Source organism: Tetrao urogallus (assembly GCF_951394365.1).
Source record: "Tetrao urogallus genome assembly, chromosome: 1".
NCBI lineage: Eukaryota > Metazoa > Chordata > Aves > Galliformes > Phasianidae > Tetrao > Tetrao urogallus.
The window spans coordinates 142,888,949-142,906,309 of NC_136813.1; the positions used below are offsets into that span (position 1 = coordinate 142,888,949).

General features: G+C 42.4%; 1 protein-coding gene across 1 annotated transcript; it reads left to right on the plus strand.

Moving 5' to 3' along the window:
* Nucleotides 1-2,619: 2,619 nt before the first annotated feature.
* On the plus strand, nt 2,620-12,058 carry LOC306944207 (cytokine receptor common subunit beta-like; the record flags this gene model as incomplete). The annotated part of the gene is given in 14 exon segments (XM_079532678.1): nt 2,620-2,656; nt 2,659-2,778; nt 3,346-3,475; nt 5,257-5,441; nt 5,756-5,901; nt 6,370-6,535; nt 7,028-7,157; nt 7,264-7,424; nt 7,874-8,019; nt 8,123-8,294; nt 8,967-9,057; nt 9,325-9,394; nt 10,967-11,070; nt 11,353-12,058. Coding segments are annotated over 14 exon segments (2,364 nt in total).
* Nucleotides 12,059-17,361: the final 5,303 nt, after the last annotated feature.

A 17,361-nucleotide genomic window follows, 5' to 3' on the forward strand; every position in this document is an offset into this window, starting at 1 on the left:
CAAGAGCACCCTCAGCAAGTTTGCAGATGACGCCAAGCTGAGTGGTGCAGTTGATACAACAGAAGGAATGGATACCATCCAAAGGGACTTTGAGAAACAAAAAGGAAGGGCCCAGGTAAACTTGATGAGGTGCAGCAAGGCCAAGCGTGAGATGCTGCACTTGGGTTGGAGCAATCCCAGACATGTATACAGATTAGAAGAATTCCTTGAGAGTAGTCCTGCTGAGAGAGAATTTAAGTGTCCTGGTAGATGAAGAACTTAACGTGGGCCAGTACTGTGCATTGGCAGTCTGGAAGGTCGACTGTATCTTGGACTGCATCAAAAGAAAGGTGGCCAGCAGGGCGAGGGAGGTCATCCTCCCTCTCTTTTCTGCTCTTGTGAGACCCCATCTGCAGTATTGCGTCCAGGCGTGGGGCCCCCATCCCAGGAAGGACATGAAGCTGTTGGAGCAGGTCCAGAGGAGAGTCATGAGGATGATAGAGGGTAAGAGAACCTCTCCTATGAAGACAGGCTTAGGGAGTTGGGCTTGTTGTCTGGAGAAGAGAAGGTTCCAGGGAGACTGCACTATAGACTTCCAGTACTTAAAGTGAATTATAAGCAGGAGGGAAAACAACTTTTTACAAGGATAGATAGTGATAGGTCCAGGGCAGCAATTTTAAACTGAATGAGAAGAGATTTAGATTAGATTTTCACTGAGAGGGTGGTGAAGTACTAGAACAGGCTACCTAGAGAGGTTTTGGATGCCCCATCCTTGAAGGCATTCAAGGCCAGGCTGGATGGAGCCTTGGGCAACCCTATCTAGTGCTTGATCTAGCAGTCAGCAACTCTGTCCATGGCAGGGAGTTTGGAACTAGATAATCTTTGAGGTCCCTTCCAACCCAAGCCATTCTGCGATTCTATTATTCCCTTATTCACAGAATATATATATGTACGTATATATTCTCTTGTATATTGAAGGAGTTCTTGTGAGTGGCTATATCTGCTAAGTGTGGTTTTGGTCAGATTTTAGAGGTCTAGTGGCTGTGAAAAACAGACTGAAGAGTTATATTCTGTATCTGGAGACCCATCTCAGCCCCTTGTACTTTACTCCTAAATGCACAAATCTGAGTATGTCTTTCATAGAACCACAGAATGGTTGAGATTAGAAGGAACAAAGCCTCAGTTTTCACTTTAATCTACGTATTATAAAAAATCATCATCAATTATTAATTGTTGAAATCAGTAAAACGTAAATGGTTTTAAAATATTGCTCGAATTGAAGGATTGCAGTGATAAAGGTAGTCTCTCTATTTTCAAATTACATATAAACATACAAGCACAAAGTGAAAAATGATCCCACTCTTGGAGCTTTTTAAGACTACAATAAAGCAAGAAACAATACTTGAGTAGAAAGAATTCCTTCCTATACTTTCATACATTTACTGCAGTCGATCCTTTTTCTGCCTCTTTTTTCTTCATAAATACACTAATCCCAAGAAAAGATAATTCTTAACATACAGATTAGCAGTGACATACTTCCTTCCCCATATTTCCCACTTAAACAGTTTGCATGAAGTAAGTGCTTGGGAGCTTAAAACAGGAGGAACGTGACTGTGCAACTGCACAAGCATCTATTTTTGTTGGAAGGGTGTGGTCTGCTTCTTCAAAACCGACATTTGAATGTATGGAAGGTACAAAAATATTGTATAGATTCCTTTGTAGGGAAGCGGCTGGTTGCTGCATCAGAAGATTCTCATACTGCTGGGGAAGCTGAACAGTGAGGGTCATCCATCAGGTTTTATCATCTGCCTCACAGACAACTCTGGATGCAGGTAAGGGAACTGCTTCTTTCTGGGGAAGGCAAAATAGCAGTCTGCTATCCTGGAAAGTCTTGAGAGCTCTTAAGGGAAAGCTTTGCAATGATTATGCGAGGGCTCATACCGCTGTTTCTGGTGTCAATAAGCAGCATTCAGGAATCTGAAAGTCAACAGAGATTTAAAAGGAGATCTCTCCATGTTCCTCTACAGTAGAAAAGAGCTAGAGTTCACTGAGTACAGGGGTCTCAGCTCTGTAAGTTTATCATAGTTTGGAGAGAGCAGTGAGAGATGGCCAGAAGAGCTAGTATTCTGGTACCAAAGAATGTGGGCCATGGTCTTCCGCAAAGAGGAGAAATAGTTTGTTTGAAATTGTTGCTAAAATTTGCAACTTGTCTGGGGAGTACCGTATTCAAGAGAAACCTGAAAATGAATGAATATGGAAATTCAATCACGTATTCTGGAGGTATGTGGTTGTGGAATATATTTTTAAGGAAAATAACAAAACAGAAGGAAGAGTAGGAAGACTAGAAAGAGCAGAAGGACGAATGAATTTGAAGGATAAATTTATTCACAGAATATGCATGTTTCTTCTCAAGAGCTGAAAGAATCTGTGCACTTCCTTGGATGGGCACATTTACTCTATAGTCCTTGCTCATGTTGCAGGTTCACACAATAAGAACAGGTTTCTGCCCATCAGTAAAGGATCTGTAGATGTTCTGTCTGAATTTTATCACAGCAAATTAGGGAGTTCTTTACAAATATCACTTCAAGACAGCAAAATGCCTAAGGTTCCCTAACCGAGTTTTACTTCTCTTTACATGAAATGAAAACAAGAAGCTCCACAACAAGACAAAAGAAGAGTGGGCAATGAAAACATTTTTTTTTAATAAAAATGTGTGTTCAAAGGACAGTATGAAGATGAAAGGTTTTTTCATCTTTTTGCTAAATCTGTCATTGGTCTTCAGTGACCAAGCCATTAATGGTGAGTTTCAGATTTGTAATTTCTTTTATTTGACTCCTGCCTTTTTCCTCTCTTTTCTGTACCTGACTCATTCTTCCTCATTTTCTACTTTCTTTTGCTCCTATCCTCTCTGCTGTAGGACAACAAGCATTCTGATCAAAAGCAGTCAGTTTGTGGCAGGTGCAGGTGCTGGTGCAGACAAATAGGTGAGAGCATGGAAATCGGTTGCAAAGAAGTCCCACAAAGATGAAATAATCAGCACATCCCCACTAACTGTGATATTCACTATGCCCAGAAAGCTGTCTCTGCCTGGAAGTGATACTTTGGCCAGAAACATGTCTTGCAGGCTCAAAGGTCTCGCTTCACCGTTGTTGTACCTTGGCTTGACTCTTTGGTATTGTGGAGATGTGGGGAAGGAACACAACTTCAAACATATCTTCACCAAGGGTCATTATTTGGTGCCATCAGAAGAGTGTTGTTCTTGATGCCTTTCCCCTTCTGATGGCAGAATCACTGTCCTTCCTGCTAGCTCTCACCATTTCCATTTGTAAGCAGTGCATCTTTATTTTGGCTGGCATGCCATTTCAGAAAGCGTTCCGATGGAGAGCTTGAGGTGCCACAATGACTACAGCTCACTTGTGACGTGCACATGGAAGGAACACTCCGAGGCTCATGCCCTCCTTGGTTTGACTCTGTACCAAAGGAATGTTATTAAAAAGTAAGTACCTGAAATGAACTGTGCAAGAAAAACATCCAAAAAGTGTTTGGCCACAACACTCTTTTGGAATCTCTGGGCCGGCAGTCAGGTTTTCAGAAAGTGACAGCTGTTCTTGGGTTACAGTCAAAGTTGTGCTTGCTTCTGATGCCTGTCCTAAAAAGGGGAAGGGAGGACTTCAAATCATGTGCCAGTGGAGTTAATTTGATCCTAGTTTCAATGATTTTCCCATAAGTTTGTAGCAGAATCCTGGATAGGATATAAGAAGGGGCACGCGGATGGCTGTCCAACGAGGTAGAGAAGATAGCTTGAGAAGAGCGGGCTCAGGAGCGCTTCATAAACCTACCAGGCAGAGACGTTTCCCCAGTTATTTTGCCTGTGTAGGGTCATCACTGAGAGTATGGCTTTGTTCACTTCTGAAGAGCCTGAATAGGCTATGCTTGTGAAAGTGTGGGTATGGGTAAGTTCATCTGTGCTATCAATCTTCCTCCCAGAGATACCGGTCTGTTTATGAGAGTATCTCTATGCTGCATCTGTTTCCTTATGAAAAGGGAACAGCATCAGCAGACTTGATCAGTTGTGAGGATAAGAAACGCCAAATAGAGAGGAAGATAAAGATGGAACGCTGAGAAGAAAATGTATTAGCATCTTGGGATACAGAAAGGAAAGGGAGAAGAGAGAACACTTGATTTTATTGTAGGTAAGAGAGTATTGGTACACCTAAAAGCAGGTGAAATGAGCTGAAGGTCTTTGGAAAAGGACCTTGAGGGCAATTTATTCTGGAAAAAAAAAAGAGAAGGAAGGAAAAGATGAAAGAAAATTGCTCTGCTGTTGGGAGTCTGCTCTGGAACATTGTTTTATGATGGAGGGTTTTCAGTGGCTGATACAGGAATCATGACCGGTCAGTCCCTCCCTTTCTTCAGAAATATGCCTGGCTTCCTCACTAGTACCCAACTTTGACAGCTAACAGTACTGCTGAACAATGCCTGCTGACGTATGGTTGGCTTGGAGACCTCATGCTGTCCTGAAGGACAGTAGCTGAGCTCCGATCGCCACGGCTTTATCTGTACGGGAACAACGGGCATGAATTCATAGGCTCATGCAGAAGTTCAGAGGGTACGAAAAGGAGAACTGCATCTCTTCAGCAACTCAGACCTGTGCAAGCACACAAAGCTTGCCTACTTCTGACTACCATAATGTATTGTTTTTAATCTTGATGATGCTTTTTGGCCTGGAGGAAGGCCATCTAAAGTGATGCCTAGCATTCTGGAGGAAGTTAATGAATACATCAGGTCTCTTGACAGAACAGAACTGCTAAGGCTTGAGAAGTACATTTTGGCTGAATTAAAAAAACGCTTAAGTGTCTTTCTGGGACTGCCAAGGGAATTCCTTCAAGAAGCTCAGGATCGGCAGAAACTTCCTTGCCTTTCACTCAAAGGAAACAGTGCATTTCTCTGATGTTCTTTTTCATCAAACTACTTCTCACATAGAATTGTGAGATTGTCAAGGCTTAGACTGGAGGCTAACAAAACTAGACGGACATGAGAACAGAATATTATGTTGCATACTTTGAAATGAAAACGCATTGGATAAAAGATTAATGGTGATAAAAATGTTAGTAATGGTAATTGGTGCAAAATGGGGATATCAGTGATAATGAGGATATAACTTCCCACATAAATTAGATAATCATTATGGGATGGAATTATCTGCTGACATTTAGTTTTGCCTGAACTACATAGGACCTGATCAGAGTTTTATAGATACTTTTTCTATTCACACAGTGACAGTGAGGAAATGTATTGTCAAAAGGAGCTGGAAGAAGACTTACCTGAGGCTTCAGATCCCTACAGCCATTGGATTTGTTGGAAAACAGTAGAACATTTTGGAATAGGGGTGGATGACTATTACAGCTTCAAACCCAAGCAGAATCTTGAAGCACAACTACAAGTTCATCTTTTCCAAAATGGTAAGGAATAAATTCCAAGGCAAACTTTCAAATGCTTTTGGGGGATCTTTGAGAACATTTTTAATGTTCAGTTAGGAGATGAATTACAATGATATTGCAAAAACTGACAAAGAGTTCTGCCTTGAGATTGAAGAGGGCGAGCGTGGGAAACAGGTGGACGTTGGAGGGACAAACAGCAAGCAGCTTCCTACTGCAGGATCTGATAAGATATTGTGAAAATAAGGAAGATGAGGAAGCTTAACTGCATGTTTTGTTCCCCTCTTCATGTTTCTCTCCTCCAATTGCATCTCATGTGTTGCACCTTCACCTTCCAGTTCAGCCCCTTCCCCCTCAGAACCTCTCAGTCCGAGAAAGTTCAGGAGACTTCTTGCTGACCTGGACAGCACCTGATGGAAGCCAAGGGCTGGGCAATGCGCTGGAGTATGAAGTTGCTTACAAGCGGGACTGGGAGTCCTGGGAGGTAAGAGCAGGAAGAGCTGGCCTCACCAGGCCCTGGCTGTAGTCTTGTGGCTGGTTGAGAGCTTATAGTCTGTGCCATGCAAATGAGCAGCCTTTCTGTTCTCAGGCACTATGAAGAGTTGCAATAAATGCTGATTTAGGCCATGTGGAAGAGGCTTTGTTACTGTCTGCAAGTGACTTTCCTGGTGAAATACCACTTGTCCTGACTTGAATGCAAAAATCAATTCTTCGCTGCGAAAAAGCAGTGCAATTGGGTTCTGAGTTGGAATTTATTTAACCCTGCATCCCTCCATCATGAATTTAAAGCACGTTTGAAGAGCAGCCTGTGGGCTCATGGGGGAGAAAGGCAAAACACCTTGGAAGTGTTTCACGTGCACGAGACAGCTTGAGATGCATCTGTGCTCCTTCTCTGTCTTCCCTCCACCCCTCACCACTGATTCCTGTTCTCCCTCCTTTCCCCTGCTGACAGAAGGCTGCTTCACGCCTGCTCCCCAACATCACTCATTGCCACCTCAGCCACCTCATCCCAGGGAGCAGATACATCGCCCGTGTGCGAGCCAGACCGGAGCAGGGCACAGGTTTCTCTGGGCAATACAGCGAGTGGAGCACAGATGTGTCCTGGGAGACCCCCGAAGGTAAAGGGGGATGGAGTATGGCTGTGCAAGGGTAGGAGGTCACCCTGAGAAGCCAGGGCAAGGCAGTGATCCTTGTGGGTTCCTTCCAAAGCCAAAAGTGGCAAGGGAAGCCCCACCTATGATGGCTTTCTCTCAGGGAGCCTCAACACTTGTTTCACTGGGATACTCCAAGCAGTAATGAAATGGCTGGGGGCTGTGCCCCCTGCAGGAGGTCTGGAGCCCTCCATGGGTCCAGATTGTGACTTGGGATGTAGCTCATGAAGAAGTCTGCTTACTGTCTTCCACTGTGGTGCTGGTCTTGCTTCCACTTGGAAGGATCGCTATGTCCTAGAAGGGCATGGAGAAGTTTGAAATGCGAGCAGGAGCAAGAGCCTCTCTTGCCCCTTTCAGTGTGCTTTGTGTTCCACCCCACTGTATGGTACCTGCTCATGCAAGACAAAGGCATTCACTGGACTTTTCCTGCCTCTTAGCATGCTGTGATCTTCTCTGTAGGTGGCATTCATCCCAGGAACCTTCGTTGCCTCTTCAATGGTGCGTATCTGAAGTGCAGCTGGGAAGTGAAGGAAGCGATTGCCAGCTCTGTCATCTTTGGCTTGTTCTTCAGGGCCACTCCAGCGTCAGCGTACGTGATCTGCCAGTGGCAGCATACTTACCTCTGCCTGTCCTGCTGGGCTGCTGCTCTGAGCCATTCCTGCTGATCTCAGCACCACCTTCTTTTCTCCCCTCAGGGAAGAGGAGTGCACTCCTGTGTATGAGAAGGCTTTGCCGCATGTCCCATATGTGGTGCAGAGCTGTGGGATGCCTGTTAGCAACATCAGCAGTCAGAGCCAGTACCAAGTGTCTGTGCGGACCAAGATGGAGGAGAAACTGATAGAAGCCTACAAGAACAGTGAGTTGCTTTGGAGAGTCTTGCCTCTCCTGGGATTTTTTTTGGAACAGTGCCTGTGTGGGCAAGCCGTGATGAGGGCAGTGGGAGTGAGGAAAGGTGTTTGGGAGGAAGAAGAGATCTGACTTGGTAAGGGAAGCACGTGGTTGATGTTGTGGGTCAGACCCAGTGGAGCTCCTGGGGGTTTGTGACGTGATCCCTGGAGCACAGCATGAGATAGGGCTGATGTGCTGCATGAGGTGTGCCAGGTGGAGCGTCTGTACATGTGAGAATCTGGAAGTATTGGTGATGTTTTCACAGGCAGGAGCTAGGGAGAGGTTCTTGCAAAGGTAGAAGAGATCACTTTGTAACTGCAAATCTTAGGAGATGTGGTGGATGATTACAGCAGATGGTGAATGGATATGCTGGGTGTGTTTGTTGATATGTACTCTGGGATATTCTCTGTGTTCTAGTTAAAGTGCTGCCACCTGCAAATGTGTCTGTGGAACTGATGAGAAACCAGGAGTATGAACTGAGGTGGAAAAAACACACTTTACTGTGTGATTCCATAAAACTGCAGTACGAAGTCCAGTTCTGGAAGCACAACCAATATGAAAAAGTGAGTGATAGCAAGTGCAGGAGTCCTGGGTTTCTCTTTGCTTTGCAACTGGGGATGTCAGTTCCTCTCACCTCTTTCATTTGTGTTTCTTTCCTCTCCCCAGACCTTGAAGACCATAAAAATTACCAGTGATGAACCTCCCTTCATCTTCACTGATCAGATGTTGTCAGCGTCTACCACATACAGGGGAAGAATGCGTGCAATGGTGAATAATCAGGATTATCGGGGCTACTGGAGTGAATGGAGTGAGGAGTTCACCTGGGAAACTGAGAATGGTACTTTTCACCTGGGTGGTTTTTGTCAGGTTTTTGTACGGTTCATGGATGAAATTCCTGTAGAGAAACACCTGCATTCTTGTGATGAACGTTGCAGGCAGATCCAGCCATGTAACTGTGGTGGGGCTGCTTAAAGTGGTCACTGTTCTGCTTGCACCCTTTCAGTGCAGCAGGAACGCTAACAAAGGCAGTGAGCAGGATGCAGCTCGTAAGCACCTTTCCTGCTTCCCTTCCCCAGGCTAATACAGCTAGCTGTAAAGCTTTCCACATGGAGAATCAAGAAAAGATCCTAGCCAAAGACCACTGCTGTTTCCTGAGGTAGAGGAAGGCAGAGGGAGCTCAGGAGAATCTCTGAGATTCCCATCTCTCCAGGACTGTACAAAGTCAGGCAACCTAAGACCTCTGTAGACCTCTAACGTTCACCGTGAATTCTGCTACCTAACCAGGCTTTTATTGGGATAAATTATTTTCCCAGTGAAGTCAGTGAAGACTAGAAAAAGAATCAGTGAGGGAAAAGATGACTTCCTTTGGTCATCAATAAAGTATTCAGGACACATTTGTTCTCTTCTACTTCCCAGATATGCTTTCATGAAGAATCACCTGAATGCAAAACTTCTTATGGGAAGGGGGGCCTCAGATGTTGACTCCCCATTTCTTCTTTCTCTCTTTCAGTTCTTTCACCAGTGATTCTCCCATTGATGCTGCCACTTCTCATCATCACTTTGCTCGCTGTTGCTTATTGCAGCTTTAAGTATTTACTCAGGTAAGTTTGTGCCCTGAGAAGGCGATTTAGCTGTGTGTTGGCCACAGGGGAGTGGATAAAGGGTGAGGCACTGCTTGTCTGCTGTGAGAATGGTCTATGCAAAGAGAAGCCTCGGTGTGCAGTGTCAGCCTTGTGCATGGCTGGACACTGGTGCGAGTTTGCTGCTGGCCTCCCAGGCAACCACGCAGAGCAGCATGGTGCATGAGGTGCAGTCTCTTCTTCTTGCCACACTGAGACACGAACCTTGAAAACTCTGTGTTGTTGCAGGCAGAAGAAGCTGTGGGAGGAAAAGATTCCAAACCCCAGCAAGAGTCTGCTGATCCAGAGCTACTTGAAGGTAAGAGGCATCTGTGCCTTTGAAGGTTCATTATTTCTTTCTTCTTCATGAATCCCAATAATTCCAAGAGCTCCTCTTTGTCACCTAATCTGCAAGGAACATACGCTTCAATTAGTCTGTTCCTTGTTGCCAGGAGAATTTCAGTTCATATGAAAAGTAAGAAATTTTCAGTACTTTAAGAATTTAGCCAATTGAGTCAATCCAGTGTCATTTTGGAAACTTCGATATCTGTTGCTTTTCTTTGTCTCCACATAGTAACTGTTCCGAAGGTTTTACAGTGCGATGATAGTTCTGATTAAGACACTTTTATTTTGAGCGGTTGGATTTTCTGTAATAAACATTACTACACGCCTTCCTGTCACCATTTCTGTCTTGGAATGAGAGGAATATGTTTAGATAGCTTTTATTCAATGAAGTATCTCTCCCTCCCTCTTTCCTCCAAAAGTGGAAAAGGAATGAGTGGAATAGGCATCCCTGAATTTTGTGGTAAAACACTTCAGCCTTGCAAGAGAAGAACTTCTAATTCTACAGTGTTCCCACTCTGCTCCCACTGCACTCCCAAGCATGTTTTTGTGCAACAGTTGACTTTACTCTATCTTAATTACCTGGCAATACAATAGTTAAAGTTGTTACATGACCTTTGTGTGAGGCAAATGGACACTCACATATGTTCATTTGTGTGTGAGTGAGTGAGTGCCAGGATATGGTTCATACAATTGGCCTCAGCTCATCAATCCAGCCTTCCCAGATCTCTCTGCAGAGCTTTCCTGTCCTCAGGCAGATCGACACTTCCTCACAGTGTGGCCTCATTCACAAATGTACTGACGGGGCACTTAATCCCCTTGTCCAGACTGTCAATAACAATATTAAACAGGGCCAGCCCAATACAGACCCCTGGAGAATGCATCATCTGCATTTAACTCCATTCACCACTACTCTTTGGGCCTAGCCCCATCAGCCAGTCTTTTTTACCCAGCGATGAGTGTATCTATGTAAGCTGTGCATTGCCAGCTTCTCCAGGAAAATATTGTGAGAGACAGAGTCAAAGGCTTTACTAAAGGCTAGACAGCACGCCCACAGCCTTTCGCTCATCCACTGCATTGGTCACCTGTTGCAGAAGGAGATGAAGACCTGCCTTTCATGAACCCATGATGGCATGGCCATCTAGTTGTCTTGCATGTGCCGTGTGATTGCACTCAAGATGATCTGCTCCACGACCTTTGCAATATGATAACCCACTTCCCCATCCACAAGCATTCAATGCCTTAATTTAACGGTTTTGAAAGTTCCCATCCTTGCACTGAATCATCTTATCCCTTGTTTTGTAAACATCTCAATAATTCTGTTTCTCTGTCCACCTCATATAGATAGTAGGCTTTCAATCTTTATAGACGAAACATTGCCTGGAGAAAACAACTATTTCTTTCACTGAAATTGAACCCAACTTTACAAGAGCATATTACCACATGCTTTAGGCTACTTGTTTTCCTTCTCCATAAGTAACATGTGGGTCTTGATCCTATTGCTGGTAATACACTTCTCATGTCTGCTCAACTTTCTTTTCTTTTCCAGAAAGTTGCCCTAGGAAACAGGCATGCAAACAGCCAGCTGGACTTCAACAAATGCAGCCTTGTGGAGAACATGGATCAGCCTAGCTTCCTTCAAGCTGTGGACAGGTGAATGAAGAGAACATTGTAGTCACACTGTGAATGACACGCTCATAGAGCTCCCTAACTCATGGGAAGCCATAGCCAAACGTTCTGTCACCAAAAAGCCCATGGCAGTAACTTTTGAGCTTGGGATACAATTCTGTGCGCTCTGGTGTAACTTGCTCAGCTGTACAGATCATTCTGACCATATGCATAGCTACCTCAGTGTTCTACTAAGCTTGTGTTTCTGCTTTGTGTATACCACAAATACACATATCTCATGAGCAATTTTAACTGTCCCTCCTGCAGGCAGACGAAGATTTTGGCGGAGTCCCCTGAAGCGCAGACTGAAAGGACAGAGGTTTCTTCTCCTGCACTGGACCTACAGAACCCATACCATGCTTTAAATGTGCCAGAGCATGCCCCAGTTGTCTGCCCAAGTCCGATTCCTGGCTATTCATATTCTGTTTCAAGGACAAACTGTGCTGACACAAGTATAACTTCCCAGACAGCAATCACTTGCTTTGCTTTCAACGGCCCATACTTGTACAGCCCAGTGAGGTCTTCTCAGCCTGGGATACATCAGACCCTGGATGTGAGCTTGAATCCAATGGGAAAACAGGAGAAAGCAGTGTCCCTGCAGTACGTGACCCTTCCAGACAAAGCCAGCCCCCAGGCTGCACAGAGGCAGGAGCAGCCGGGAGCAGGTCCTCTGCAGCCCTTCCTGCTCCCAGAGCAGAAGGAAGCGACGCAGTACCTCAACAAGAAGGAAGTTTCACCACTTCCCTCCACCTGTGGGAAAAGCACAGACATGAGAACAGAAGAGCAGAAATGTCCAGAGGCTCCTGGCTGTCCGGCATTCCTTCAGCAGTGCCCCTTGGAGTACATCACCACAGACAGCCTGTCACTGCCATCAGCCAGCAGCACCACACACCTGCCACTTGCCACTGCTGGGGGGAAACCCTGTGATACACAGGAGCCCCAGCAGGCCATTGAGCTGTTCAAAAGCCTTTAATCAGCTGATTATTTCTCCTGGCAGCAATCTTTGAGGATCACAGAAAATCTGTTAAAGGAGTAAATATCATTGAATAGCAAGGCTGAGAGTAGTTGAAAGAGGTGGCAGCTATCTGGTAAAAATGATCTCTGCAAGCTAGGAGCAAATAAACAATTCCTTTTTTCTATCTTCCAGTGCAGTGTGTTGAAAGGCATGGCTTGATCTCATCCTCAATAACCTTTGCAATTTTGTCATGAAAGGCAATCTAAATATTGCCATGTTGAGAGATATGGTGTTTTTTGAACTTTCTAGCTTAACATGGAGACATTACTGAATATATATATTGTTGGAGGAATTCCCAAGGACTCAGTACAATAAAAGGAGTGGAATGGGCCAGTAGAGGAGAGGAAGACGAGAGAAAAGATATGGAGGTACAGAAGCCTGTGTCTGGTGGGGTTTTTCCATTTCTGTATGTTAAAATATAAAATGATTTTCTTTTAAGTTCATTGGATGTTTATGCATGATATAATTCATCTTAACTATGTGATGTGTTCTTTTTTTTTTTTTCTAAGCTGTATTGGAAAAGAGGAACCACTTTTTTACTTATTCTGTTTCTGTAAAGAAAGTGTTGCAAGATAGGAGCACAGAACTGCCACTCTGTGATTAGTAAAAGGCTTTGGTTTTAGATCTGAAGATAGATTTGCCATTCCAAATATACATATGACTTAATCTAATAAAACATATTATTTCATCTTACAAATCTCGTTTCATATGTTAAGAATGTTGTACTTACAAAAACATCAGTCATTTGAACAGTCCTTAAAAGATTCTCTGGGTTCAGAGCTGCCGCTTATGAAGTAGGATGTTTTCTTCTGAGCTTGCTGTATTATTTGACAGACCTAATGAGAAGGAATTCTGTGTTTGTGCCTGCTGATTCCTCCTGCTGGTTTAATGGGACAATGCTGATTCAGAAATTGCAGAGAAATGCATTATTTTTCCGCAATTTAATTCCTTACAAATACTATTTTAAATCTGAAAGGAGGCCAAATTCAATTTGACATTCTTGATGGGAATAGGCATACAGTTGCAGCCTCTAATAGAGAACACTGAGGAACACCTTAAATGATTTTCAGTTGTTATAGTCTCTTTGGCCTTTTATGCGTAAGAAAGCCAGCTTCTTCCAGGCTGTATGGTTGTGCTCTATCTAGGCTGGTACAAAAAGATGTTCAAATTCAAATGCAAATCAGGTATCCGGATTCCGATCTCCGGTATACATCACCTTGATGGGCCTTGAATTGCTACAGTTTTAATAACCAAGAAGAATAGGCAGTGGAAGAATTTCTGTTCTGGTCGAAGTTCATTTATGTTGTGATCAGAACTCTGAGCGCTGCCTTTTCCTCCTGCACTTCACTGGGCATTTGAAGAGGCAGCTCTTGGAGACAGGATTTATGGATACAAAGACGTTTATAGGGACAAGAACGTGATCTCACAGAGCAGCATGAATAATGTGAAAATTATTTGAGGAGCATGGAAATTGAAGAGTAACATGCCATTGTCCAGGTAGGGGAGCTGAATGGTGGTTTTCATCACAACTGTAGCAATCATATTGGAACAGAAAGAATTTCTGCTGTAAGTATTAGCTGTACAATATGCAGCTAAGCATCATTAAAGAAAATATGCAATGGACAGTGGAAGCAGAAGAAGAACTTACGGCTTCTCTGTGCTAGGGAAGTCCCTTATTACAGAGTTACAGAATCAAAGCTTCCATAAATTTTGTCTTTGTCTTACATTCCTTTCTGCATGAGACCTAGCTGCAGTTGGAATGCTAAAATCATGCAGTTCTGTGTTTTGTTGGCTTTGGGACTGTTGCATGTCCTAGGTCTTCGCTTTCCTGACCAGGAGCTCAAGCCCCAGAGTTACTGTGCAAAAGGAGGTTCTGGCTACCTTCCCTTATGCTAGTACTCATGTTCAGGAAAGGAAGCATTATGATGGTTGGGCTATATGATCTTAGTGGTCTTTCCAACCTTAATGATTCTGTGATTCTGATGACATAGGATGCACTTGTAATAGGCTCTAGTGATTAGATTTGCCACAAAGCAGTTTAAGTCCCTCACCCTTTATATCTGAGAGATGATTCTACTGTATTTCCTAGGTAGCCAAAAAAGGAGAAGTGGACATCTCAATGAATAGTGTAGATCACCTTTTGCAACTCTCTGACTCAAACTTCAAAGATTCTGCCTGTGTTTTGACAATAAGAAATTTTCCTATTCTCAGGTAATAACTTTATTATTTCTTTATAGGAATAAACCTCAACCAGAAATGTATTACCCGACTTTGCATGAGATTAAGTTGCTAAGTATATTGTGACCTCAATAGTTCCAATGCCAATCCATGTGGAACGAGTCAGTTGTTGTGTTTCTGCAAGTCTGGGGGTTTTCTTTTACATGAAGGAGGAAATTGAGGGTGAATGGTTTAATAGAAAAGGAAACAGGAATGGAAAGCCTGCAAAGAACAGCAGCTGGATAATTTCTGAGAAAACTGTATCTCTACAGCGTAATGCAAAACAAGCCCAACCTGTCCTGCCAACTGCTATACGCTTGTTTATACACTGTCAAACACATCTGTACACAGTCTTATTCCTATACATCTCCAATGATTAATCTCTGACTCCTCTCACTCCCTATGCACTCCCTCTGTTCTTACTGCAGAGCTGAAATTTCCATGAAAAGAAACCCTCAGAATCATCTTACGTAAATGGAGAAGAGCTCTGCTCATAGCTTACAGTGGATGCTTAAAGCAAGAGTGTAGTACGCACAGAAAAGTGCACAGTAAATAATTAAATCCTTACCTGATATTTTTGTCCAGCCCAGAATCCTTCAGAGAAGACTTCTTCCTTTATAAGAAGTAACAAATAATAATTCTTTATTTACAATTTCACTCCTGTTTGTGCTACTTTAATCCTCTGTCATACCACCTCCGGGTTTTGTTTTGTTTTGTTTTTTTTCCCAAGATGAGGAATTCTAGTGGGATTACCCTCTCTTCATATTAATTCAATATTTCTGATATTATTAATTGGGCTTGTGCACCCTTTCTATTTCTTCAATGTATTCTACAGTATTAATTTAGGCATGAGAGGACAAGAACTGAATACAGGATTAAAGAAATAAGTTATTGATCCAGTCAGTGATGACAGGACTCTCTCGCTGCCATTATTGTTTGTCTACTCTTAACACCTTCTTTGATATTGTTCTGTAGTTAGAATTATTTTTCTGCAAAGTGAATTACACTGCACTTACTAACACTGAATTTAATATCCCTTTCATACCTAGTAACTCAATGTTTTCCATCAATATTAGATTTGAGTACTCCAGTTAAAACTTTGGACCTCTCAGTTACCCTCTTTTCCAGATCACTTATTATGCTGAATAACATAAATTCATGGGGGAATTCACTTAAAGCTTTTTCCAATATGAAAAATAACCACCTGTTTTCTGTCTTTTGCTGCCTTTAATCTACATAAAGGAATATTCCATTTTTATTTTTTATTTTTTGAGGGAATTCATGAAGCTTTTCAGAAATCTAAATAGAATACAGCATCAAGATGACCCAGTCTCTGTTAGCTCCTGGAGTTCTTTCAAGAGCTCTAGTAGTTTTGTGAAGCAAAACTCTGTATCTACTACTTCTGTTTTTCATTACGGTTTATGTTGGTTACTCAAAAGCCAGTATTTCCCTGGATTATTCTTTGAGTCCTTCTCAAAAAAATCTCATTTAGTACTTCTTTTTCTCTGGTACTGAAACTACCCAAAGCCTTTGATTTATTTGCTGTAATTACTTGGTCAGCAATTGCATTTTGAGTTCCTTTATAGATTTATTATAAGAAAGCAAGTGAGTACAAGTATAGGTTATGCAAGGCTTGTAGGAAAGATACTTGTATTTTATTAAACCAAAGGATTTATTTGGAAAACAAATCATAAGTTATCATTTTTCTTTACCTGTCTTGCCTCATTTACCCTTTCAGAAAATTGAGGCTACAGAAATCCTACCTTTATAGCATGGGTGGATTTGCAGAAGGCTTAAGATCTCTTCTTCGTCTAAAAACTCTTGAGTTTTTAAATGATTCTTTTAAACAGCTCTTTTGTTTCTGCAGACATTTGGCACTTTAAATAGCTTTTTGGGCTTATTGTTGTCTCTTTATTTTGTTGTTTCTGTTTCAAACTGTACTGGGTCTTGTTTATTATTTAGGATTAAATAATAGTTTATCATTTTTTTTCTTGCATGTACTTTCATAAAACGACTCCAAGAAGCAACTATTTACATAGCCTAATTTGTACCTACATCAATTCTGGGAAATAGATGTCATAAGATTAGAGGACATGGAATAATCATGGAACCTCCACATACCCAAACTCTTTTCCCCAGTAGTAGGAGGGGGACCTTTTCCACACTGTGCATTGGAAATTGTCCTTGACTTGCTCATTGAGATGGATAGCAGACATATTAAACTATTTGCTAACAATGGAGAGAAGCTTGTGATCACAGTCCAGAGCTCAAGCCTTTGTCTTATCCTGGTGTAGTCCTCTAGTGCAGACAAAGTCTGTGTCACGGTGCACTATTACATTTACCTTGTCTAGTATGATTGGACTGTTCCATTGTTATTGATTGTCTGCCCTTCAAGCTCTCTGATTGTCTCTAGCACTTCACTCACCTCAGTTTGGTCAGATGATTGATAGCACAGCGCCAACAACATACGGCTCTTTTTATCATGGAATGAAACTGCACAGCCATTGAAATTCTGTATTACAACACATACTGTTGTTTGTCACCGTATGTTCTTTAGCATTAATGTGTAAAAAGAAACAACTTGTCTTGTATGAAATCTGTTTTCCTTTATTAATGTTCCAATGCACACCTTCCTGTCATTAAACTTTCATAACCAAAGTTTTATTTTAAAACAAATACGGGCATTGCCCAGTGCTTCTGCCATTTAATCTACTTTAAAACTGAGGTATTTGAATGGAGATATTTAGACATTTGACTTGATCTGGTTGCCTATCTTGATGTGAGCTAATTACTTGGAGTATTAGTTGCTTTTCTTTGTTTTGTTTTGCTTGTTTTTCAGTCCCTTCTATTTTATTTTATTTTTATTTTTTTTTAAGTTGTAGGTTTTCTGTGATTTCAGACCACACAGATATATCACTCTGAACAATTTACTTTCCACACTTGGCATGTTTTCCTCGGTTTTCAGTTTAAAATTATCTCGCAGCACTTTTAATCTTAAATGTCACCTGCACCGATTCTATTTTGATTAGGTAGAACCATCTTAT